The sequence below is a fragment of the Anomaloglossus baeobatrachus genome, chromosome 7 (genome assembly GCF_048569485.1).
Source record: "Anomaloglossus baeobatrachus isolate aAnoBae1 chromosome 7, aAnoBae1.hap1, whole genome shotgun sequence".
Classification (NCBI taxonomy): Eukaryota; Metazoa; Chordata; class Amphibia; order Anura; family Aromobatidae; genus Anomaloglossus; species Anomaloglossus baeobatrachus.
Genome location: NC_134359.1, coordinates 45,539,920 through 45,567,824, shown reverse-complemented (window position 1 = coordinate 45,567,824; position 27,905 = coordinate 45,539,920). Strand labels below are relative to the sequence as shown.

The following is a 27,905-nucleotide window of genomic DNA, read 5'->3' as shown; positions in this document are numbered from 1 at the left end:
ATAGTAGTGTAAGGCGGGCTTTGCACGCTGCGACATCGGTAACAATGTGTTACCGATGCTGCAGCGATAGTCCCGCCCCCGACGCACGTGCAATATCTAGTGAAAGCTGCCGTAGCGATTATTATCGCTACGGCAGTTTCACACGCACATACCTGCCGTGCGACGTCCCTCTGGCCGGCGACCCGCCTCCTTCCTAAGGGGGCGGGTCGTGCGGTGTCACAGCGATGTCACACGGCAGGCGGCCAATTGAAGTGGAGGGGCGGAGATGAGCAGGATGTAAACATCCCGCCCACCTCCGTCCTTCTCATTGCAGCCGGCGGCAGGTAAGGTGAAGTTCCTCGCTCCTGCGGCTTTACACACAGCGATGTGTGCTGCCGCAGGAGCGAGGAACAACATCGCACCTGTCGCTGCACCGGCATTATGGAAATGTCGGAGGCTGCAGCGATGATACGATAACGACGCTTTTGCGCTCGTTCATCGTATCAAAAAGGATTTGCACGTTGCGATATCGACTGCGACGCCGGATGTGCGTCACTTTTGATTTGACCCCATCGACATCGCACGTGCAATGTCGCAACGTGCAAAGCCGCCCTAAGAGGCTGTAAAAGTGGAGAGGTGTCCCCTTTGATACCCATCAACCCCCACAATATGATTTTGGATGGCATGGTCATGCCCTACTAGAGGCCCGTGTTTGTAAACCTATAAAGCCTATGAGAGATTGGTAATTTTACAGTACACTATTATACAAGTTCAAATCATCCTCCTTTTGCTGGAATGTAAATAAAATTTGGTACTTTTTTTTATAAAGAGAACACTGGCACATATTTGGTCTTGTCACATCACACTTTTGGTATTGTCCCATATTTGGTATTGTCACAAGTCTGACCATCCAAACTAAGAAAATATGGCATTATCCATCCCATATACAAAAAAAAATCATGACATCACCTCCCAATAGAGCAGAATAAAAAAAAATATCAGAAAGTCATATGAACCCCAAATTGGTTATGATAAAAAGAAAACACAGCTCACGACGTAAAAATAAAAAAAAGACCCTCATACACCTCTATCCACCTAAGAATAAATAAGTTATTATACGTTTTTTGGAGAGGAGGAAAGATTGAAAGCGAAGAGGGGCCCATTGGGACTGTGTTGCCCAAGGGCCCTTATAAACTTGGATCCGGCCATGCTCCACTGATCATTAAGAAAGTCGCTCTCATGCTCTGCTCTTTTTTTACTGGACTATTAAAGTCCATCCCTGCACCACATTCTCATGAATCAAGTACCCCAACTTCTAGATGTTGTGAAATTCGCAGTCTGATTGGACTTGTGGTCGCTCTCACCGTAGCCGCATTCACCACCCCCCTTCACAGTCCAAAACAGCTGGCAGAAACTTTCTTCTATCTCTTCCTTGCTCTGTTTGAAGCTGATCCTATTACAGCCTGCACTTTTCCTCTTAGCTATTATATGAGCTGCCTGTAGACCAGAATCTACGCTGCAAAGATCATGCAGTTGTAGTAATAAAGTATCCGGGAAGAATTGCCTGCGAGCCTCCAGGACTATGCCCAGCCTCACCTTTGGATTTACTCTACTAATGTTTAACTATTTAGACTGGAGTTGTTGACTGGTCACGGGATAAATAATATTTCAACTTTTTTCTTTTTGTCTTTACTGCTCTCCTTCACCCTGGATCAGGGGAATACATTCCTCAGAAGGAGCCGGAAAAGATGAAGGTAGGTCCATTGGATTTGTGCTACCTAACTTGGAAAGGGAAAAGGGGCTCTGGGAATTTTCCTCCTAGAAAGTTTGTAAAATCTGATTTAGGATTAAAATTCAAGTACTCACTGATTGACAAGAATTGGATCTAAAGTTGAGAAATGTATGAATTGATTGAGACTCCTCAGCCCCCCCAAAAAATAAAAAAAACTTCTGCATGTATTTGGATGCAAGGTATGATTTTGTCCATGTGTCTTGCAGACGTGGGTGAAGTGGTTGATCGGACTACTGGTTGGGGCAGTTGTTGTGGTGGCCATTGCTGTCCCTGTGGCCCTACTTGCAACTAAAGGTAAGATTGACAGATGCTTCTGGGATTAGATCTACAGAAATTGAGGAAACTCCAAGGTGGGAACCTACCGATCCGGAACATGTAGAGATTTTACCTATGATCCATCCTGAAATAACCACTCATAGTGATAACTATAAAGTGTGATTGAGATGTTTTTGAGCCAAAAAATGAAGATTTAATACTTGATCTTTTTGTGAACCAAAGAAAAAAGTCTTATTGGCCATAATTTGGTTTAAATTAGGGTTTAGTCTTAAAATTTGACCATTTAGAGATCAAAATCAGGCGTGTAGTTATAGGGGATGCAGACATAGAAGCTACCCACAGACCCTGGATTATGAAGTGGTCCAAAGACCTGTCTAAAAAAAGACATAATGGCACAGGTAAGTGGTCAACCTGGTGTAGATTTCGTGTTAGACCCCTTGAAGCTTTACTTCATACCTGTGTTTAGTAGACTGGGGTAATGATGAATTAGGGACATTGGGCTTAAAGAATAAAATATTCAAAAAAGTAAAGATTAACTTATGCATTGACCAAAATCTGTCACCAGATAATATATCAATGAGATTTATCAAATATTTATTATTATTATTATTATTATTATTATTATTAATATTTTGTATATTTATTTTGCATTATTTCCACCACAGGTCTTAATAGCTTATATTATTCTCTGTTATCATAATGAAGTTCCTATTAGGCAACTTATAATTGTTGTCACTTCTTTCGGTGCCACTCGGTAGGAGTGTGGCCGATTATCAGGAGCTAGAGTTCACTTTCTGATAATTGGGCTGTGTAAACAATCGGCAATCTAGTTGTTCGTCGGGTGAAAAAACTTATAAGCTTGATTGAAATGCATAGTTTTTGACAGTAGATCATCCTGTGTAAATAAGATACACTACCCATGGGCGAATACTAACTATACTGGTCTGGATTATTCGTAACAAACCCCAAAGTACTATTCCGGTATTCGTCACAAGTAATGAACCTAATGCAAGTCAATGGGGAACTCAAACATTTTTCTAATAAATCTTCAAGAATAATGCTTGGGTTCCCCATTGACTTACCTTAAAAACATTATTCGTGATGAATACCGGAATAGTACGTTAGGATTTGTTATTAATAATCCGAACACGAATAGCATTCGCTCATCTCTACTGCCGAGATCAAGTACAGTCTATGCACAAAGAAAAATCTCTTGCCGATCGTTCTGTGAACATGGGAAGTGTGGTCTACCGGTCCAGCAATCAGCTTACATTTAGACTACTAATGGTCATTTAACTGCCATAGGTCCTGCAGTATATATGCACCATAAGTGGATGATAAATGCGTGTGGCCGAAACCTCCTTTAAGCTTCCCATAGTTTTGGGCTGGAAGATTGGACACAATTGTTAATGCCAAAGGAATAATTAATATTGCTAAGACAACAAATTTGTTATAATTGGAGAAAGGAAAGGATTCAGCGATTCGGAGTCTTCATAAAACCATGCATTTCTTATACAAAAAAGTTAAAATCCAAAAAAAGACATGGTGCAAAAAAATCCAAAAATTAACAAAGGGACAACATGATCAAACAAATGCGTTTCAGACTATGTCCTTAGCTTTTGTATATACAAAAGTCTTTTTATATACAAAGGCTAAGGACATAGTCCGAAATGCGTTTCTTTGATCATGTTGTCCCTTTGTTAATTTTTGGATTTTTTTTCATACCATTTCTTTTTTTTGGATTTTAACTTTTTTGTATAATAAATTAATACTTTCATGAAGGCTCTAAATTGCTGGATCCTTTCCTTTCTACATTTATCCACTGTTGGCACTACCAGAATCCACTGCAACGGACTTCATTACAAACCGGTGAGCTGACTATTTTTCCCTTGTTTCCCATTGGTTACAATTGGTGCAAGACCTGTTATCCTCATATTTTCTATTGTATTCTCCTTGACCAATGATGAGGTTTCCAGTTTTCCGAATTTAGCTTCAAATCTTACAGATGTACTTTTTTGGCCCACCTTCAGGCAAAAGAGACTTTCCACTGAAAAATGTAACTGGTCGCCATTTTACTAAATCATAGAGGGCCAGGGAAAGGTTGAAAAAAAATAATACTCCCCTCACCGCTCACCTATCCTGCCATCCAGTCCTCCATGCCTCTTCTTTTTGCGTCCCCATCCTCTTCTGCCTTCCTTACTTTGTGCCAGGGCTTCAGGCTCTGACTTGGCTCCGGGCAATGCACAACGTAATGTCGTGACGGCACAACGTGCACAGCAACAAACCGGGGTGCACTGACATTAAAGGCCTGGTCAGCGTCGAGAGCCCGGGCCCAGAGTAAAGCTGCCTGAAGACGTTGATGTGAGACAGTGGAAGGCAATAAGAAGAGTTGCGGAGGATGGGACAACAAGCCGCAGAGTAAGGAGGACAGGTGAGAGGTACGGTGAGTTTTTTTTTCCTTTCATCCTACATTTTTTATGCTCTGGAGACTGGAGAAACCCCAGACAATAATATGAATAACATTGATTAGACTTTGAAATTTGTGAAATTCGAATCTCTGCAATTTCGATCATCTCTATTAAGCATTTATTTATTATTACTAGTTAATTATTCAAGTTCTTTATGAACTTGTCATCAATTGCATAGATTGTTTTGTTTAATCACAGGTGTGTAAGATCAATCCAGTTAGTGCAATTGTATTTGTCAGATATAATAATCTAGCGATAATATAAAATTGATTGCGGAAGGTTGAACTGAATGGCACCTTGTCTTTTTGCAACCTATGCAGCTATAATGTTTTCTTGTCAATTAAGTTATAAAATGTATCTGTGGTCGGTATTTCACTGACGCTCTGCTCAGGTCATTACACGTGGGAAAGGCATCCAACTGACCTACAACTTCATTCCAATGTGGTTGTGAAGTTCAACCAAAGTTTAGAATACTTTGTCGACTTTCCCTTTTTTCTACCTTGTTTGTTAGAGGTATTTTATTATATTAGTTATTTTTTAAAAACTTTTTTTTCTCTTTTAGTAAATAGTTTTGATCAACATGAAATACCAATACTGTCTTATCTTTTCTAGATCTATTTTGTGCCGTCCGTCTGTTATTTCTCCTAGGAATCTATATATATAATTGCCTTATTCTGTCTGTCTGTCTGTCATGCTCCAAAATTGTGTCACGGTGACATTGTGTCACTGTGACATGTCCTTACGGTGACACAAAGCTGATTGGCCGCTGGGTTCGCCATGGCCCCGCCCCCCCACACGGATTGGCCTCTCGCCCCGGCTGCGCCCCCACACGGATTGGCCAGCCGCTCGCCCAGGCTCTGCCCCCCCCCCACAGATTGGCCTCTCGCCCCGGCACCCTGCAGGCATTGGCAACTCGCCCACGCCACGCCCCGCCCCCCTCACGCAATAGACGTTAGCTCTTGCGCCCCCCCCCCCCGCATTGCCCGAACTGACACGGTCACGGAGCCACGAATCCCAGGTGAGTACTGTACTCCCCCCCCTTTCCCCCCTCACCAACGGGAGCCCACATCAGCGTACGCCGCCGCCGTATGCTGGTGTGGGCTCCCGTGCGAGCGGGGGACGTGTTGCGCTGGTAACCATGCTTGCATAGTTACCAGTAAATCAAGGTCCTGCAGCGGCGGGACTTCCACACGCACAAACATAACAGCACACACACACGCATCATCAGATCATCACTCACATCAGATCGCACTCACTCTCACAAACACCTCACACACACCACACACACATCGCATCCACACACTCACAGCATCCGGCGATATCGCTTGCTTCTCGGCCTCGATACTGTGCTGTGAGCTTCCAGGACCTGCCGGAGGATCACATGGCCAGAAGCATGTGATATCTCCGGATGTTGTGAGTATCAGCGCGTATGTGCGATTTCGTCAGTGTCTGTGTGTGTGAGTGTATGCGATCGGGTGTGTGTGAGTGTATGCGATCGGGTGTGTGTGAGTGTATGCGATCGGGTGTGTGTGAGTGTATGCGATCGGGTGTGTGTGAGTGTATGCGATCGGGTGTCTGTGAGTGTATGCGATCGGTTGTGTGTGTGAGTGTATGCGATCGGGTGTGTGTGTGAGTGTATGCGATCGGGTGTGTGTGAGTGTATGCGATCGGGTGTGTGTGAGTGTATGCGATCGGGTGTCTGTGAGTGTATGCGATCAGTTGTGTGTGTGAGTGTATGCGATCGGGTGTGTGTGAGTGTATGCGATCGGGTGTGTGTGAGTGTATGCGAACGGGTGTGTGTGAGTGTATGCGATCGGGTGTGGGTGAGTGTATGCGATCGGGTGTGTGTGTGAGTGTATGCGATCGGGTGTGGGTGAGTGTCGGCAGAGGAGCACGGCGTGCTGGAGGAGGCTGGGAGCAGAGAGGCTGATCTTGGGGAAGGCTGGGAGGGGGAGGCTGATGCTGGGGGAGACTGGGAGGGGAAGGCTAATGCTGAAGGAGGCTGGGAGGAGAGAGGCTGAACCTGGGGAAGGCTGGGAAGGGGAGGCTGATGCTGAGGGAGGCTGGAAGGAGAGAGGCTGAGGCTGGGAGGAGAGAGGCTGATGCTGGGGAAGGCTGGAAGGAGAGAGGCTGAGGCTGGGAGGAGAGAGGCTGATGCTGGGGAAGGCTGATGCTGAGGGAGGCTGGGAGGGGAAAGCTGATGCTGTGGAAGGCTGGGAGGACAGAGGCTGGGAGGAGAGAGGCTAATCCTGGGGAAGGCTGGGAGAGGGAGGCTGATGCTGGGGGAGGCTGGAAGGAGAGAGGGTGATGCTGGGAGAGGCTGGAAGGAGAGAGGCTGATGCTGGGGGAGGCTGATGCTGGGGAAGGCTGGGAGGACGGAGGCTGGGAGGAGAGAGGCTGATCCTGGGGAAGGCTGGGAGAGGGAGGCTGATGCTGGAGGAGGCTGGAAGGAGAGAGGCTGATGCTGGGGGAGGCTAGAAGGAGAGAGGCTGATGCTGGGGGAGGCTAGAAGGAGAGAGGCTGATGCTGCGGGCAGAGAGGCTGATCCTGCGGGCAGAAAGGCTGATGCTGCGGGCAGAGAGGCTGATGCTGGTGCAGCATGGGGAATGGAGCACGATGGGGGGTGCGCAGCATGGGGGATGGAGCACGATGGGGAGTGCGCAGCATGGGGGATGGAGCACGTTTGGGAGTGCGCAGAATGGCGGATGGACCACGTTTGGGAGTGCGCAGCATGGAGGATGGAGCACGTTTGGCAGTGCGCAGCATGGCGGATGGACCACGTTTGGGAGTGAGCAGCATGGCGGATGGAGCACGTTTGGGAGTGCGCAGCATGGCGGATGGAGCACGTTTGGGAGTGCGCAGCATGGCGGATGGAGCACGTTTGGGAGTGCGCAGCATGGCGGATGGAGCACGTTTGGGAGTGCGCAGCATGGCGGATGGACCACGTTTGGGAGCGCGCAGCATGGCGGATGGACCACGTTTGGGAGTGCGCAGCATGGCGGATGGACCACGTTTGGGAGTGCGCAGCATGGCGGATGGACCATGTTTGGGAGTGCGCAGCATGATGGATGGAGCACGTTTGGGAGTGCGCAGCATGGCGGATGGAGCACGTTTGGGAATGCGCAGCATGCCGGATGGTGCACGATGGGGAGTGCGCAGTATGGCGGATGGAGCACGTTTAGGAGTGCGCAGTATGGCGGATGGAGCACGTTTGGGAGTGCGCAGCATGGCGGATGGAGCACGTTTGGGAGTGTGCAGCTTAACGGATGGACCACGTTTGGGAGTGCGCAGCATGGCGGATGGAGCACGTTTGGGAGTGCGCAGCATGGCGGAAGGAGCACGTTTGGGAGTGCGCAGCATGGCGGGTGGAGCACGTTTGGGAGTGCGCAGCATGGCGGTTGGAGCATGATGGGGGTGCGCAGCATGGCGGATGGAGCACGTTTGGGAGTGCGCAGCATGGCGGATGGAGCACGTTTGGGAGTGTGCAGCATGGCGGATAGAGCACGATGGGGAGTGCGCAGCATGGCGGATGGAGCACGTTTGGGAGTGCGCAGCATGGGGGATGCAGCACGATGGGGAGTGCGCAGTATGGCGGATGGAGCACGTTTGGGAGTGCGCAGCATGGCGGATGGACCACGTTTGGGAGTGCGCAGCATGGCGGATGCAGCACGTTTGGGAATGCGCAGCATGGGGGATGCAGCACGATGGGGAGTGCGCTGCATGGGGGATGGAGCACGATGGGGGGTGCGCAGCATGGGGGATGGAGCACGTTTGGGAGTGTGCAGCATGGCGGATAGAGCACGATGGGGAGTGCGCAGCATGGCGGATGGAGCACGTTTGGGAGTGCGCAGCATGGGGGATGCAGCACGATGGGGAGTGCGCAGTATGGCGGATGGAGCACGTTTGGGAGTGCGCAGCATGGCGGATGGACCACATTTGGGAGTGCGCAGCATGGCGGATGGAGCACGTTTGGGAGTGCGCAGCATGGGGGATGCAGCACGATGGGGAGTGCGCTGCATGGGGGATGGAGCACGATGGGGGGTGCGCAGCATGGGGGATGGAGCACGATGGAAGGTGCACACCTCCCCCCAACACACACACACACACGCGCACTGCACAACACACACACACTGGGAACCACAAACAACGCCCTACACAGACACCCACACACAGACAACGCTGCACACACACAACACCCAACACACAAACACCGCAGCACACACAAATATACGCACATACCGCACAACACACACATTGCTCAAAACATACCTCCCCCCAAAACACACCACACACACACAAACCGCACAACACACACACACACACACAACGCTACAGACACACAGCGCTCCACAAACAACGCAACACACGCAACACACATACAACACCGCTCTCACCCCCCACCACACCCAGAACATGTACAGTGCCCTACACAAACACTTGGTAACTACACACAACAACATCTATATATATATATATAACAAAAATCATACATGAACTACACAATACGTAAATTCTAGAATACCCGATGCGTAGAATCGGGCCACCTTCTAGTGTATAAATAAACTAGCTGTAGTACCCGGCATTACCCGAGATAGTAACTAATTTTATCTTTCTGTCTTTCTCCCACTTTCCCTCTTTCTCATTCTCTCACTCTCCCTCTCTGCTTCAGTCTGTTTCTCTCTGGCCATCTCTCTTTGTCTCTCTCTCGCTCTGTCTCTGTCTATCTCTTTCTCTCTCTGTCTGTCTCTGTTTGCCTGTCTCTGTCTGCCTGTCTCTCCCTGCCTGTCCCTGTCTATCTCTGTCTGTCTCTCTTTGTCTCTCTCTCTCTGTAAGTCTGTCTGTTTCTGTTTGTCTCTGTCTCACTCTGTCTGCCTCTCTGTCTGCCCCTGTCCATCTCTATCAGTTTGTCTGTCTCTGTCTGCCTGTCTCTCTCTTCCTTTCTCTGTATGTCTCTCTCTGTCTTTGTCTGTCTGTCTCTGTCTGCCTGTCTCTCTCTTCCTGTTTCTGTCTCTCTCTGTCTGTCTGTTTCTGTCTGCCTGTCTCTCTCTTCCTGTTTCTGTCTCTCTCTGTCTCTCTCTCTCTGTGTCTCTCTATCTGTCCCTGTCTGTCTCAGTCTCTCTCTCTGTCTTTATCTTGCTCTCTCTCTGTCTGTTTCTGTCTGTCTCTGTGTTTGTCTATCTGTTTGTCTCTGTCTGTTTCTCTCTGTCTGTCTGTCTCTGTCTCTATCCGTCTTTCCACTGACATTATATTACCTCACACAAAACTCCATATACTAAGAATGTCCTTTGTTGCCTATAGCAACCAATTAGAGTTCATATTAATGACCTGTAGCTCCCAGCTCCATTAACTTTAATTGAAGCAGGTTTTTTGGCGAATAACTGTAAAGTGCGGGGTTTAATTTTCCCCTCAAAACATAGTCTATGACGTTCCCTGAGTCACATGAGGCGTCTGTACAAAATTTTGTGATTACAAATGCAAAGGTGCGGATTCCTTTAGCGGACATACATACATATACACATACACTCAGCTTTATATATTAGATTATTAAATGGGTGTTACTAGTTGGGGGGGTCGACAGTCTGAAAAAGATGCTCAATTGGTTCTGAGAGTAAGGGGTACTTTGCACACTACGACATCGCTAGCCGATGCTTGCGATGCCGAGCGCGATAGTCCCCGCCCCCGTCGCAGCTGCGATCTCTTGTGATAGCTGCCGTAGTGAACATTATTGCTACGGCAGCTTCACATGGACTCACCTGCCCTGCGATGTCGCTCTGGCCGGCGACCCGCCTCCTTCCTAAGGGGGCGGGTCGTGCGGTATCACAGCGACGTCACACGGCAGGCGGCCAATAGAAGAGGAGGGGCGGAGATGAGCGGGATGTAAACATCCCGCCCACCTCCTTCCTTCCACATAGCCGGCGTGAGCCGCAGGACGCAGGTAGGAGATGTTCCTCGCTCCTGCGGCTTCACACACAGCGATGTGTGCTGCCGCAGGAATGAGGAACAACATCGTAACATCGGTCCTTCCGAAACTATGGAAATGACCGACGCTACACCGCTGATACGATTTCGACGCTTTTGCACTCGTTAATCGTATCAAAAACGATTTACACCCTACGATATCGACAGCGACGCCGGATGTGTGCCACTTTCAATTTAACCCCACCGACATCGCCCCTGCGATGTCGTAGTGTGCAAATTACCTCTTAGAGATAACTGAAGAACAAGAAGAATAGTAACACCCATTAACGGTGTTTTCCAAAAATAAAAAATTACCTCCTATCCACAAATTGCTGATTGCTTTGGAGCTGACCGCCGGGATCCACAGCAATCCTGAGAATGGCAGTTCTGACCCATCTTGATGTCAATGCTCCATTGATTGTCTATGGGACTGAAGGAGGAAGCAGAGTAGAGTGCTCGGCTATGTCTGACACCTCCATTGAGAATGAATTGACCAAAGGCCGAGCATGCGCCCATACACTCCATTCATGGGATCTCAGAGCACTGTTCTCACAATCACTGGAGGTTTTAGTTTTCGGACTTCCAGCAGTCACTACTAGCTTATCGCCTATCCTTAAGATAGAGGATTATGTGTGATTTTGGGGAAACCCTTTTATATTATAGGAGGATTTATAAAGGAGTGATGTCTAGGTCTCGTTGTGGATTTTAAAGCAATGGAGTTTCAATATAGCCAAAATATGATATCCCCTTTATGCATAGTGTATATGGCGCAGCCTTGGATGTTCTTGCATCCCAAGAGGGTTTCTATAGTTAACCTGGAATCAGTGGCGTAACTAGAGTTTGATGGGCCCCGGTGCAAAGTTTGGATCTGGGCCCCCCGAACCGTACACTGACACTCGGAGTACAGTATAATGACACCGACACTCAGGACACAGGATAGTGACGCTGACATTTGGCTCTTTCCCTCAGTACCCAGGTTTCCCATGATCTGAAATACTTCTATCATCACCCAGCTTTCCTATGTTCTGATATCCACTTGTCCTCAGCATGCACCTTCCCCATGCTCTGCTATACATCTTTCCCTCAGCACGAAGCTTTCCCATGCTCTGATATACCTCTTTCCCTCAGCACGCACCTTCCCCATGCTCTGCTATATATCTTTCCCTCAGCACGAAGCTTTCCCATGCTCTGATATACATCTTTCCTTTAGCACGCAGCTTTCCCATACTCTGATATACAGCTTTCCCTCAGCACCCAGCTTTCCCAAGATATCAAATCATAGTCCTCCATATAATATAATGCACATCCCATAGTCATCCATATAATATAATGCACATCCCCTAGTCCTCCAGATAATATAATGCATATCTCATAGTCCTCCATATAATATAATGCATATCTCATAGTCCTCCATATAATATAATACACATCCCACAGTCCTCCATTTAAGATAATTCACATCCCATAATCCTCAATATAGTATAATGCACACTGCATAATCCTTGAAATCCTACTACATCTGGTACATTATATATACCAGTATGGGAGCCAGGTTGGGGGACATTATATATACCAGGATAGAACCCAGGCTGGGGGACATTATATATACCAGCATGGGAGCCAGACTGGGGGACAATATTCAGTATATATACCAGCATGGTATACCTACTCCAGGGTTCTGATGGCTCCAGCGCAGGCGGATCACAGCACTGTCATCGCGCGCACAAGACATCTGTGATGCACTGGACTAGCTAGGTTGTCACAGGTAGTCCCATTCACACACACGCCCCCCCCCCTTGGTAAGGTGACAGCAGCCAAACTACAAAACCCTTGTCACCTCCCTCCGGGTTTGATGTTCACACCAGGGGGCGGAGCCAGGCAGTTGGCTCCACCCACCGAGGAGTTCACAGGACCTGAGGCGGGAAAAACAGGGCAGTTCCCCATGGGGAGCACAGGAGTAGTCTAGTCTTGACAGTGAAGTGGAGTGGAGTGAAGTTCAAGGGCAGACCTGTGCCAAGGTCTGCCATAGTCTACAATGAGGAAAAAGGAAGGATTTCTCTGCTCACCTGCTGTTCCGACTGCTGCTCCTAATGGGTGCTTGGGATCCACCGGTAAGTCCTGACCGGTAAGGTACGCCAAGGAAAATGGAAATTGAGGATCCAGCACGATTTTTCTTATTTAGGTAAAAACATCAAGGCTTTATTTAAAAAGGTTAAAAATAGTAACAATGGGAAGACCTAGATAATGATAACAAAAAAGGGGGGGCTTAACGCGTTTCGGACTTCATGAATAATAAGAGAAATCGTGCTGGATCCTCAATTTCCCTTTTCCTTGGCCTGCCATAGTCTACACCCGGTGTCTGGGTTGGAGCCCAGTCACCTCCAGCAAGGAGGCAGATGGTGGTGGCTGCCTGCAGGAGCTGGGATTACAGCTGGTGGAACCGTAGGGACCAGGGACAGGCGGTGGCCCGCCGGTACCGAACCGGGGAACCGATTGGAAACCGGAGCACCAGGAGGGGTACTCAGACCAAGTACGAGGGCCAGAAACAACCGGGCTGAGTCAAATCAACTGATTGAGGACTGGACTGTGGGACCTATCCCACTTAAGACCCAACTGAAGACAACAGCCCAACCATTAGGGTAACGCCACCGCCCAGGCATAGAGACCCGAGGGGCCAGCGTCTGCTGGCAAAGAGGGCTCTCCCGGCACGTACCAAGCTGGGGAGCGGACTACCATTGCTCAGGCAGAGGAGTCGACGTTTTCTACATAAGTAAGGTGCAAGAGAAAAGCGGCAACCACCAACCTGTTAAGGGGAAAACTGCAGCCGGCTGCGGGCAACGTTCACCATCTTGTTTGGTTTACCAGAGACTCCAGCGTGTTTGTAATAGTGAGTACAACAGTGCCTTCGGGCCGCGCACCGCGCCGCACCGCACTGACACGTCAGTACCATCCATTCCCCCGCCTCAGCACCTTTCCTCGGACCCCCGGGACTATCATCCCCCTACCCACAGAGGGGTCAACACTAAGCTGCACAACACCGTCCCCGGGAGCCTAGTCAACGGCAACGGTGGTGTCCATCCATTAACCACAACCCGTGGGTGGCGTCACAAACTCAAATCTCCCCTACAAACAATCGCGGCTCCGGCCGTGGACCTCCCCACCGAAGTCCCTACCCATAGCGCCAACCCCCTTTCAGAGCAACGTAACCCCCGGGTCCGTGAGGAGCTCGAGCCACCCACCGACGAGCACGGATCCGAGCGGCTCGGCAGCCGGCCGAGCCCCGGGGCGGTACACATCAAAGTACAGATGACGTCACCACGCTGGGACTCTGATGCCCTGCGCTTGCACTCACAGCTGTCATCAGCAGCAGTGCAAGGAGATCTTGTCTCCCAGCACTACCGCTGAGGTTAGCTATATCGGCGCACTGTACACACCAATATAGTTAACAGTAGCGCAGCTTCGGGTGAGTCCCCACTGAGCACGGGGTCTGGGGAGGCTGCATATTCTGCCCCCAGGTAGCTGTGCTACTGATTGAAACTAAAGGAACAGCGCAGCTCCTCTCTCATTGAGAGGAGCCAGCTGTTTCTCCACAGAGTGGGTGCCGGGCCCTCAAAGCCTGCCAGGCCCGATCCTGGTCGTTATGGCCTTACCTGGAATAGTCACCGATTACAAGACCCGAACACAATAGAATTCCTAAGGTTTAGTAAAGGACAACTCGATTTATGGAGCACTTATTCTTGGAGTTTTCCAAAATCAGGATATTTTGGTAGATAATAATTCCATGGTCTATGTGAGTGTGCAATCAGCAATTTACAATTAGTTCAAAATCAATTTGTCTTGTGGTTCTTAAAGCTTGTCCCAAAGATTTGTTATGAAAGGTCCAATATACAGCATGTGTGGATAATGTCTAGTGTGATTACGTCTCTAAATCTTTTTCATTAACTGAGCTGGTATGAGATCAGTGGCTTATGGCAGGGCTAGTCCTTTATATGATTTGGTGAGGCTGACTTTATGAAGCGTCCAGTATTCGTTTCTGCACCGATCTCCAGTATCAGGGATGGAGTGTTGTTTGTTCTAAAACTAAGGATACATGCCCATAATCAGGACCCGCTGTGTCCTGGATGCGGTGGGTCCTGACCTGCAGGGTCTCCATGGGAGACCGCAGCTGCTCATACCCACGATCCGGGTTCGGGCAGTTCCAGTCTCACTCTTCTGTTCTCCTCCCTGCAGAGAACACTTGCAACTCTGCAGCAAACAATTGACATTGCTTGCGGCTTGGAAAGTCGTACAGCAGGTCATTTTACGCTGTGGACAGTACGTGCACAGTGGGCCTGGGATTTATAGAAATCTCATCCACTATGCTTGTACTGCACATCACATTGTTTTGGATACAGCTGAAGCATGCTGTGTCCAAAAAGCTGTGAACACTAATCATGAGCACGTACTCGAAGGGTACCATCTCATTAAACGACGTACCAGCAATTCCGACCACGATATGACCTGGTCAGGATCGCTGGTGCCTCGCTAAATGGTCGCTGTTGAGCTGTCAATCAGGCAGATCTCACCAGCGACCAGTGACCATCCACCAGCCAGCAGCGACTCGTGGAAACGATGCTGCGCTTGGTAACCAAGGTAAATATCGGGTAACTAAGCAAAATTCTTTGCTTGGTTACCCGATATTTATCCTGGTTACAAGCGCACACTGGTTAGCGCTGGCTCCCTGCACTCGTAGCCAGGGTATACATCGGGTTACTAAGCAAAGCGCTTCGCTTAGTTACCCGATGTGTACTCTGGCTACGTGTGCAGGGAGCCAGTACTGGCAGCCTGAGAGCGGCGTACGCTAGTAATCAAGGTAAATATCGGTAACCAAGCAAAGCGCTTGGCTTAGTTACCCGATTTGTACCTTGGTTACCAGCGTCCGCAGCTGTCAGAAGCCGGTTCTCTGCTCCCTGCACATTCATATCGTTGCTCTCTCGCTGTCAAACACAGCGAAATGTGCTTCACAGCGGGAGAGCAACGAGCAAAAAATGAACCAGAGCAGTGTGTAACGATCAGCGATTTCACAGTAGGGGCCAGGTCGCTGCTCAGTGTCACATACAGCGAGATAGCTGATGAGGTCACTGGTGCATCACAAAAACTGTGACTCAGCAGCGATCTCGCTAGCGATCTTGCTATGTGAGAAGTACCCCTTAGGCTGCCCTGAAAAGGCTGTAGAGGCTTATCACACGGAGTTTTGCACAAACTTAGCTGATTATCTTACATTTCCCCACTTCGATGTTAATACTTTTATGTCCCAAAATTACAAAGGTAGTCTAGGATGATACCTTTATTGGCTAACCAGAAAATTGTATTTGCAGCTTTGAGAGCACAAGGGCCCCTTCATCAGGCTGGTTTACAAATGAATTAGTGAGACAAACGCACATTTAAGAAATGTTACAACAGGACATTTATGCATGGGACAGATGGGGTGATGCCTCGTAAAGATAAGCCAAGGAAATCAAATTAAGGTTTTTGTTACAAATGGAGATGTGGTGGGAGTGATGGCTAGTGACCTGGAGTCAGTCTCCATGGAGGTGTGAAGTGTCCATGTAGTGAGTCATAAATCTAGGTGTTAAATTCAGTCTTTTTTTCAAAGACTTGACCATCCTTATCAGTATTAAGACTTTCAAATCTGCCATACTATGTCCTGGTCCCGAAAAATGTTTAGATTTCGATTGTGAGCCCCAATGGGGACAATGATGATGATATCGGTAAAGCGCTATAGAATTTTATGTTCAGATGTAGTGTACATCCAAAAAAAAGTGAAAAAACCCGGCCTCCCTCCTCCAGAAGTGTTTTGTTTTATATACGGCTGTATGTGGTCAGAGACTCGAACTGTCCAGTTAGTGACTTCTAATGAAGCCTGGGTCAAGTTTGGGTCCAGATCAGAACTTTTTCTAAAATCCAGCTGACCTGCCGAGCCTGAACTTCCACGGGTCACTCATCTCTTGTCATAATGATTTATTATGGTTTTCCAATGTGTTCATAAAATATTGTCATGGACTTCTCCCTGCTGTTTTGAGACTAGTGACAGCCTTAGGACTGGAGCCTCTCATCTCCATCTTAACTCCTCATTTAAGCATGGTTTACTTTCCTTTGGCATCTCATGAGTTAATTTCAGGTTTTATTGCCAGCAGCTCAGGCAAACAAATCAGCTATTGCTGCTTTTGGGTCTATGGCCATTTAAGTTAAATTCTGGAGCCTTCCCAGCAGTTCTTGCTGTTGTTAGAATAATTTCTACTTTGGGCAGCTTGGTGGAAGGATCTGCTGAGGTTTTGTCCAGTGCGCATCCACCTGCTACTTTAGAGTCCACCTTCTACGGTGAAGTTTGGTGTTTTGTATCCTTCTGTTTATTCCCCGTTTGTCTTTCCTTTCCCTCTCTGTTTATTAGTTGAGTGGCGAGTCTAGTGAACTCGTCAGCCTACTCATATAGCAGGGTGAGTTTATGACCAGCTGAAGGTCCAAGGTATCCTGCTCGCCAACTGGTTGAAAGAACCTGTATAGGGACGCTAGTGAACTCAGGAGTCAGCTTGAGGTGAGTTCAAGAGGTGCCCCCTCAGCCCTCTACCTAGTGGCAGGGACCTCCGTTGTATCGTGACCCGGTGTGTCCCCTATTTTGTGGCGTTTTTTTGGTAGTTCATCAGACACCCGTCGGTGTGATCGTGTGTGTCACGCGTTGTATACGGACATCTTCAACTCCATGCGTGACAAATATATTATCTGTCCGGCATTTTTTCATAAGCCAGCCAGAAAAAAATTAAAAAGTCAAGTTGGCATCCCTGTGCATCACTTGTTTAGAAAGGACCACAAGCTGCCGTAAATGATCATTTTTAGGCAATCTTATCAATTATTTCTTCCTACATAAAGATTGTTTTGCTCATTTGTCAGGTGACTGGCAGTCTATTTAAAGATGCGATTTTAGGAATGCCGGTAAAAGGCTTATGACGTTCAATACCCGCTAGTATAGTAGATCTTGCTTAAACTGATTTCTAAGCATACTGTACTCAGGCTTTCATCATGGATTTCCATGACAATTGGTTGTATGTTCTTAGAAATTACAGGGGTGATAACGTCAGTAATTAAGAGTAGTGATGGAAATGTCCTCTTCTGTGGCCCATAGGGAAATGCCAGCTGGAGCACATCAGAATCTACAGTATGTCCATACCTTCTTATAATAAGATAGGATGTTCTGGTTGTTGCTGACTCTGTTTATCATCTGTTTACCTTTAGAAAATACAAGGAGATGTAGATTACTTAAGAAAGAAACCAAGTTCAGACATTAGCAGCTGTTCTTTAACATATTTTGTACAGTACAACATGTCTGATGTCTTAATGGATGTAATGGATGCTGTTTACCAAGTTGGGATGGAGCCTGAAGATTTAACGATACATGGATTTGTGTTCTCCTTCTAATTTATTAGTCTATATACAGTCATATGAAAAAGTTTGGGCACGCCTATTAATGTTGACCTTTTTTCTTTATAACAATTTGGGTTTTTGCAACAGCTATTTCAGTTTCATATATCTAATAACTGATGGACTGAGTAATATTTCTGGATTGAAATGAGGTTTATTGTACTAACAGAAAATGTGCAATCCGCATTTAAACAAAATTTGACCGGTGCAAAAGTATGGGCACCCTTATCAATTTCTTGATTTGAACACTCCTATCTACTTTTTACTGACTTACTAAAGCACTAAATTGGTTTTGTAACCTCATTGAGCTTTGTACTTCATAGGCAGGTGTATCCAATCATGAGAAAAGGTATTTAAGGTGGCCACTTGCAAGTTGTTCTCCTATTTGAATCTCCTATGAAGAGTGGCATCATGGGCTCCTCAAAACAACTCTCAAATGATCTGAAAACAAAGATTATTCAACATAGCTGTTCAGGGGAAGGATACAAAAAGTTGTCTCAGAGATTTAAACTGTCAGTTTCAATTGTGAGGAACATAGTAAGGAAATTGAAGAACACAGGTACAGTTCTTGTTAAGCCCAGAAGTGGCAGGCCAAGAAAAATATCAGAAAGGCAGAGAAGAAGAATGGTGAGAACAGTCAAGGACAATCCACAGACCACCTCCAAAGACCTGCAGCATCATCTTGCTGCAGATGGTGTCAATGTGCATCGGTCAACAATACAGCGCACGTTGCACAAGGAGAAGCTGTATGGGAGAGTGATGCGAAAGAAGCCGTTGCTGCAAGCACGCCACAAACAGAGTGGCCTGAGGTATGCAAAAGCACATTTGGACAAGCCAGTTACATTTTGGAAGAAGGTCCTGTGGACTGATGAAACAAAGATTGAGTTCTGTGGTCATACATAAAGGCGTTATGCATGGAGGCAAAAAAACACGGCACTCCAAGAAAAGCACTTGCTACCCACAGTAAAATTTGGTGGAGGTTCCATCATTCTTTGGGGCTGTGTGGCCAATGCCGGCACCGGGAATCTTGTTAAAGTTGAGGGTCGCATGGATTCAACTCAGTATCAGCAGATTCTTGACAATAATGTGCAAGATGACGAAGTTGAAGTTACGCAGGGGATGGATATTTCAGCAAGACAATGATCCAAACCACCACTCCAAATCTACTCAGGCATTCATGCAGAGGAACAATTACAATGTTCTGGAATGGCCATCCCAGTCCCCAGACCTGAATATCATTGAAAATCTGTGGGATGATTTGAAGCGGCTGTCCATGCTCGGCGACCATCAAACTTAACTGAACTGGAATTGTTTTGCAAACAGGAATGGGCAAATATACCTTCATCCAGGATCTAGGAACTCATTAAAAGCTACAGGAAGCGACTAGAGGCTGTTATGTTTGCAAAATGAGGATCTACAAAATATTAATGTCACTTTTATGTTGAGGTGCCCATACTTTTGCACCGGTCAAATTTTGTTTAAATGCGGATTGCACATTTTCTGTTAGTACAATAAACCTCATTTTAATCCAGAAATATTACATCAGTCCATCAGTTATTAGATATATGAAACTGAAATAGCTGTTGCAAAAACCCAAATTGTTATAAAGAAAAAAGGTTAACATTAATAGGGGTGCCCAAACTTTTTCATATGACTGTATATATATATATATATATATATATATATATATATACATAAAATAAAAGTTATGACCTTGGACCATGAGCTTACAATGCAGTTGAATAAAAAACACATACTGTTTCTATGCATATGTACAGTATATCCATTATTACGTAAAGGGTACTTTACACGCTGCAACATCGCTAACGATATATCTTCGGGGTCACGCCGTTAGTGACGAACATCCGGCGTCGTTAGCGACATCACAGCGTGTGACAGCTAGGAGCGACGATCAACGATCGCAAAAACGTCAAAAATCATTGATCGTTGACACGTCGCTCCTTTTCATAATATCGTTGGTGGTGCATGCCGCTGGTTGTTCGTCGTTCCTGCGGCAGCACACATCGCTATGTGTGACACCGCAGGAGCGACAAACCTATCCTTACCTGCGTCCACCGGCAATGAGGAAGGAAGGAGGTGGGCGTCATGTTCCGGCCGCTCATCTCCGCCCCTGGTCTGCTATTTGGCGGCCGCTTAGTGACGATGATACTGGTAACTAGTGATTAGTGAGCACTACCATGCTTGGGTGCTTGGTACTTGTAACAAGCAGTTGATGCTCAGATGGGAACGACTCGAGTACCCTAGTATAATGTAAGTCAATGGAGAACACGAACATTTTTACAGGAAATCTTCCTGTCTGAGCATCCAAATGCTCATTACAAGTACCAAGCACCCATTTGCTTGCTCATCACTCAAATAAAACAGATCTCTTCACATATACAGTATGTGAAATCTGAAAAGTTAAAGCCCGACTGCACATTATATGTAATTTTAGTTTTCACTTTTCATGATTTACCTGTTTTTTTCTTCAACCTTGATTGTACATGGATTTACAACATGGTTTATGGGATCAGATGTCTAAAACCCCTTTTCTGAACAGTAAAATACCATAAAAACAGTAAATTAACCTAAAAAGAACCTCATTTTATATTTGGCATGTAACATTAAATTATAGAGTTTACTTTAAAAAGGTTCTATGGGAATTAAATTAAAAAGTAATAATAAATTGCTGAATACCTTTCATTATGAAATCACATTATTCTTGTCTATAGAGGAATAACTATATATAGTAAAATAATATCTTGTTACATTGAATTCTGTCCTAGATTGTTAGGACAGGTCAAGTGCCTCTGAGCATGTGCAGAAGGAATCACCGCTGCTGTGACCTGGTAGTACTGCACATGCTCACAAGCACCTGCCCTAAGGGGTACTTTGACTGTAGTTATGCTACAATTTCTGGTGACTGACCATCACCATACCATGCACGCCTGATTTTGGTTTGCAATGTATTCCTCCTGTTGGTAGCTGTTCACATTCAGTTGCCTCACCCTTTCCACAGACAATGCTAATTAAGCAGCATACTTGGATCTGGTCCGCCTTTATCAGTGGTTTCTGTCTGACACTGGGAGGGTCAGTTCTGATTATAGTCCTGGTAGGTGTAGAGCTTGCTCCACATACTGGGACCTGGGCTAGCCTCTATCCATAATTGCCTCTTTTGCAACATGGAAGCGGCTATATACAGGTTGCAGGTATGTGTGCTCCATTATGGTTCTGCTTTTAACTTTATCTAGGAGGCCGCATGGCACATGAAATACAGAATATAGGTTAGGACCCCCCTATTGAGATTTGCCGTGACGTTGGCAGGGGTGGCTCAAAGAATTGATCAATTATTTGCTAAAAATCTCATTTTTTTATTATAGTACAGTTCGAATAAATCTGTGAATTTGCACTTTTTATATGATGCATGCCAATTTCAGATCGTGCTGGCTCCTTTTCTCTAAGGTGTACTTTGCACACTACGACATCGCAAGCCGATTATGCGATGCCGAGTGCGATAGTACCCGCCCCCGTCGCAGAAGCGATATCTTGTGATAGCTGCCGTAGCTAGCGAACATTATCGCTACGGCAGCTTCACACGCAATTACCTGCCCTGCGACGTCACTGTGGTCAGCGAACCGCCTCCTTCCTAAGGGGGCGGGTCGTGCGGCGCCACAGCGACGTCACACGGCAGGCGGCCAATAGGAGCGGAGGGGCGGAGCTGAGCGGGACGTAAACATCCCGCCCACCTTCTTCCTTCCGCATTGCAGCCGGGACGCAGTTAAGGAGATGTTCCTCGCTCCTGCGGCTTCAAACACCGTGATGTGTGCTGCCGCAGGAACAAGGAACAACATCGTACCGTCGCTGCTGCGAAATTATGGAAATGTCGGACGCTACACCGATCATACGATAACGACGCTTTTGCGCTCGTTAATCGTATGTAAAAGGATTCACATACTGCGATGTCGACAGTGACGACGGATGTGCGTCACTTTCGATTTGACCTCACCGACATCGCACCTGCGATGTCGTAGTGTGCAAAGTACCCCTTACATTTTACATAAAAGCCATTTTCATGTACTATTGTGATTAACTCCATAGGCAAAAATAATGGGATTTACTATTTAAAGGTATTTAGGATTTTTTTTAAAATTAGATTAACTTTATTTCTTATCATTTTGCTTCTATTCCCGAAGAACCCCTTTAAATGGACCATGTTTCAATACTCGGACCGGTGAGGCACTGTCTCTGTAAGAAAGCAGACATCTTTTCCTAATCACGTAACTCAGATGGTTACAAAAAGTTTTGTTGTGCAGCAGATGTGACCACTATAACTCCATTTATTAGTCTATATTTTATTTTCTTTATCGTGGTTGTAGTTATTTGGAAATTAAATTACAAATGCTTTAAAAAAAAAGTTATTTCATATTCTAAGCCAAAATCTGTCAATCCTAGGATATTGTCTATTACTTTTTAATTGTTATTCCTCTGGGCTGTATGAATAGCAGATGCTGTTGGGTTTATAACCCAAACATTAACATAATACCGTAACCAACGAACAGCTACAAGTGCTTAGAGATGTTTCTCCCGGGGAACGGAAATCTACCGCAAAAGCGTCCAAGTGGTATCATAACTAATAAAGATCCCTTCCGTTCTCAGGGATTCGGAAGCTTTTTAAACTTTTAAAACTCCACTAAAACTTTCCTTGAGATTGGAGCTTACTGTAGTTACTTTTTGCAGTGTTTTATGTTGACTTCATTCCTACAACAAACTCTTATGTGATCTTCTTTGTTTTTGGTAACGCATCATTAATTAGCAATTAGCATTTATCTACCCATTATATATTCTATAAGTTACATAGGTAAGTTCTTAACTAAGCAAGGCTGGTGTAGTGCCGGTGTCTCTGCAGAGACACCAACTTACTCACCACCCCAGACAGGTCACGTCCACACCCGCACTCCCCCGGGCCATCCACATGGCTGCCACTTTCCCCTCCCGGACCCTCTACATGCCGTATAGAGTTCCCGGGAGTGCACCTAAGATGCGCACACACACCGGCCCTCCTCTTAAAGGTCCAACATGCTATTTCCAGGAAATGCCTTGAGGCACAGTGTATTTAAGGCACCCTCCCATTAGGGAAGGTGCCTGTGCAATGCCTCTAATTAGTCAGTCTGTCTCCAGTCTGCTACATAGATAGCTGTCAGGTCCTGAGCTCTTGTCCTGTTATCCCTGTGTCTGTCTCCAGTACCTGCCTTCCCATACCTGTGTGCCCCTGCCGTGCCAACCATTCCTGTCCGTACCCACCTATCCAGCCTGCCTCTGTCACCCCACCTGTAGCCGTCTATACCTGAGTCCGTCACCTGTCCTGGGGGTCAACTGCCACAGTCCAAGGCACTTCCCAGGGAGTGGTACCTTGTGTCCGCCTCGTGGTGGGCGATTAGTCAAGCCCCCACCAAAGGGTAAGCCTGGTGTCCCCTTGTGGTCTAGTGGGTCTACTAACCTTGTTCGCCGCCTCTACACCGGCCGTGGCCGTTACATTTGGGGAGTTGGCAAGTCAAACTTCAGCTGGCCAATCACATTAGAAAAGTGGTAGTGAGATAATCATTTATTTGAAAGCTATCTTTTCCAATTCCCCCATAAGTAGAGCTAAGCTTCCTTGAGTTCTCTATGAGCAGAACGGAGTAAGCTGCTGCCAGAATCATGTGGCAGTGGTTTATCTGCCAGCATAAAAAAATGTGATTTTTTTAAATCCAATCACCCAATTCTTATCTCCTCCCCCATAATTTGTTGGAGGGAGAATTGGCAGACTTTCCATACACACTAAATCGTCTGCTGATCCTGTGAAAATCAGCAGGTTCAGATGACTTTTATCTAGTGTGCGCTGAAGTCTTTTAAACTCCCACTTTTTTACGCTCCAACTCCTTTATAAATGGCTCATGTAGAAATAGAATATTTTCAAATTCAACATTTAGCAAAAGGATAAAATCAAATCTTCTACTACATTCAGTATCATCACTAATATCAACAAGCTATGGATTTGTTAAATTGATGTTGGAACAAGGATATTTCCAATGACTCCAACTCAACCCAAAACCGACTCTGACGACTACTTCTACCCCAGATTTCTTCAAGAAAGGCAGTTCCATTAAGGCTACATGTTGCTAAAAACTCTTGGGGGGTGCGATTCAATAAGACTAGCATGGCACACGCTAGTCTTTATGAAACGGTCACTGGAGTATAATCACCTAATTCATTAATCAGCAAGCGACGCTTAATAAATTAGGTGTAGCTCTTACCCACTGCCAGAAATGTTCTCCAGTTGGGGGTACTAGAATACCCTTATGAGGAATTTGACCAGTGAACATCACCATGCCCTGTCCTGTTCATGTCCTAGCCATGGTATTCCCATATTGGCATAGCTGGATGGAACTGGCATGTCAACGTCAAAAGTTGCAATATATTTGCGCAACTTCCAACTTTTTACTAAAATCTTGACAATCAGGAGTGTGACGGGGTCCTTTTCCGATATCACACAATCAACAGATAGAGAGAAGAGTGAACAATCCAAAGCATATTTATTCCATGTGTGACGCCCTGGCAAAACCAGGTAGTCACAGAGGTTGTACAAATCTCTCAGGTACAAAACTCCATCCTCCTTGGCAGTCCAACACAAACCCACACCCAGGTGCACAACACCAGCCAGTAAAGCCTAGTCACCCCCCATGACAATAGTAACACACGAGTGGACGGGACCAGGCAAATGGGAGCGCCCACCTAGGGGTCTGGAGGTGTCAGGGGCGGGAACGCAACAGTCGAGTCTGGAGTCTGAAGTGAAGTCTGGGACAGACAGTAGTCGAGTGCTGACAGTTGACAGTGGAGGAGTGTGAAGTGCAGTGGAGTCAGGGGTTGGACAGCCCCTGGACTACCGGAGTAGGTGGCAGATGGCAAGCAGGACCACAGGCGACGGAGATCCGGTCACGGGAGACCTAAAGTGGACCGGGGCAGGGTTGTAGCCTGCCGGTGCAGACAGCGGGAATCCGGTCTAGAGGCCGTGCACAGTCGGGGTACACGGACCCTAGGGCGAGGAAGGTTGCAAGCCCCTTGTCAATTGACCAGCCGGGGATGAGGTTTCAGGCCTTGTTCTACAGAAGCCCAGAGAGCGAAACAGAAGCCCAACGTGGGGGATAGGGTGTCCGTCAGAACCCACAGAGATCCCAAGGGTCAGATTTCGCAGGCCACAGCTCCCAACATACACAGTACCGGGAGTGGACTTCCCCGTTCCAAGCGGTGTTGTCCCAGTGAAGACACAAACACTGAGTGCAGGAGGAAGGGACCTCTGCTTGCTACACCCGGGTGTGGGACCCGAATACACCTGTCGGAAGCGACCGGCCACTGGCACTTTGGTTTACCACTGGACTTTGTGTGCAATTCTTTGGAACTGTGAGTACACCAGCCATCCCTGGTACAAAGAGTGAAATAGTCCAGTAATGGCATAAATGTCCCGGGAATGAGTCACAATCCTCCAGCAGCTCTTTTCCAGGGAAATCAGGGTCTTTCAGTCTCTCCTCAGAGGATCAATCTTACTTCTTCTCTCATGAAGTTCTCCAACAGACTGCCCAATTCTTCAGGTAAGCAGAGGGTTTAGGTGTATCTCAGGCCCCCTCCCCCACACCTAGGGACAGAAGCCCCTCAAGGAGTTATAACCCTGCAGACAGGATAAACAATACATCAAATAGACAGGCTATCACGCCCAAAACATGAACCCACAATATCCCGCCATCACAAGGAGTCATATAATTGGAGTTAACCCCAATATCCCCCTCCCCTTCCTCGATGTTATACTTACAGGGATCCAGGAAACTTTAAAAGTTTATTGGTGGGTTCCCAACATAGAGCCTTTAGTAGCTATAAGAGGCAGCTAACAGCTGGAGAAGCCACACAGATTGATATATGGGTTAGTGGGAAAAGATTCATTAAAACATATTTTGTTAATTTAAATCCTAGTTTATTGGGGAATTAGGAGTCTTAATCTGTAATGTATTGCCTTCCCTGGAACAACGAAGTGTCTGGTTAGAAAATAAAGTATATAATTAATAGGATATTTTCATGTAATTGATCTCTGAACTTTTCCATGTCAGTAATGTTAGACATAAACTGTTCCTTGTGGAATTTAAGAAACTATTAGTTTAAGTTTATATGAGGTGAATAAACAAAGTTTAGGAGTGAGTGAGCAAAAAGAACAGAAGTGGCAAAAAATGGAATATTTCAACATCATAAAAGAAAAACATTTGCAAGTTTTGTATTTTCATATCCCATTACAGACCAGCCTTAAAGGGAACCTGTCACCAGATTTTTGCTTTTTAAACCAAAACTAGCACATTAAGCAGCTCCTGTGCTGCGTTCTATAAAGGTGCATATTAGCATCTGACTCCCTCTGTAGACCTCACAAATACCTTTTATAAAAACTCACGCTATATATGTAAATCCTTGGGTCTAGTCCGATGTGTGTCCTAGGTTGCGGTTCCTGTCCCTTCTTTCGACACTGATTGCTGTCCTCCTTTGATTATTGACGTGAATGACGTCTCCCTGTAGCCAGGCAGAATCTCACACCTGTGCAGAGACATTGCCGACTCGCGCAGGCACACTTCGCTCTGCCCTATTGTGGGCAGAACCAAAAACATAGAAGTGCCTGCGCAAACTGGCGAGTTCTCTGTGTAGGAGCGGGATTTAGCCTAGGTAAAGTATGTGGATTGCGCAGGTAATGTCATCCACATTGCCAGGCAAAATCTTGCGCCTGCGCAGAGACATTGCCAGCTCACACGGGCACACTTTGCTCTGCCCTATTGCGGGCAGAGCCGAAAACATAGATGCGCCTGCGCGAACTAGTGAGTTCTCTGCACAGGAGCGAGAGTTAGCCTAAGTATGTGGATGACACAGGTGACGTCATCCACATCGCTGGGAAAAATCACCAGTTTGCACAGGCGTATCTATGTTTTTGGCCCTGCCCACAATAGGGCTGAGTGAAATGCGCCTGTGTGAGCCGGCAATGTCTTTGAACAGGCGCAAGCTTTTGCCAGGCTATGTGGATAGAACATGCTGTTCTATATTTCTGTTACATGCTGCTCCAAGTGCTCTTGTGGCCGTGAATAAGGTCAAGTAGACTGAAACGTGGCATTGGCATAAGGCACAAGCATATAAAAAACCCCGAATTTGTTCTAAAATACTTTTGAGTGCCGTAGTATATATATTGGATTGCATTTGTTTCTACTACCGAGCACCACCATCTTGATATTGCGGGTTGACCATTGGAGGTGTCATCCACGTCAAAGGAGGATGGCTATCATCGCCGAAAAGAGGGACAGGAGCCACAACCTAGGACGCCCATCGGACCGGACCCAAGTATTTACATATATGGCAGGAGTTTTTATAAAGGTATTTGTGGGGTCTACAGGGGGAGCCAGGGCACCTTTATAGAATGCAGCATAGGCGCAGCTTAAGGTGCTAGTTTTGGTCCAGAACTCAAAAATTTGGTGACAGGTTCCCTTTAATGACCAAGCAATATTTTTGTTGCATTCCCAGAGCTATATTTTCTAGCTGTACAGAGGCTTTTTGTCTACTATATTGTGTTGTCACTCAAAAATTAAAAAAAAAGGAATCTGGGAAGAAAATGCTTTTTGTGGGTTTTTTTGTGTAATGCCGGTTGGGGAAGTCTCCTTATAACAGAAAGATTAATGGGACTTATTGAAATCAAGAATGCAGAACAGAGGAGAGGGCATTGCTAACAATGAGTCCCATAAAGGAGAGATGCTCTGATATGGAAAATGCACGGGATGGTGGTGTGACTCAGAAGAAACAATGAAAGAAAACCATTCAATTTAAATTTATTGCTTGATCTTTATTTTATGCTCCGTGCCTTGGCATAAGGTTATGGTTATAGCAGGAGTTTGTAGTGCTCTTGTTTTTAATTCAGTGATGGCAAA

The 27,905-nt window shown here is 46.5% G+C and overlaps 1 protein-coding gene across 1 annotated transcript in view; it reads left to right on the top strand.

The window, feature by feature from the left end:
- Nucleotides 1–1,490: 1,490 nt before the first annotated feature.
- Nucleotides 1,491–27,905, top strand: part of DPP4 (dipeptidyl peptidase 4) — a 119,796-nt gene continuing 93,381 nt past the window's right edge. Inside the window, exons 1-2 of the mRNA XM_075318835.1 lie at nt 1,491–1,733; nt 1,978–2,065. Coding sequence (XP_075174950.1) covers nt 1,728–1,733; nt 1,978–2,065 — 94 coding nt within the window. The 5' untranslated portion in view covers nt 1,491–1,727. The remainder of the gene's footprint in view (nt 1,734–1,977; nt 2,066–27,905) is intronic.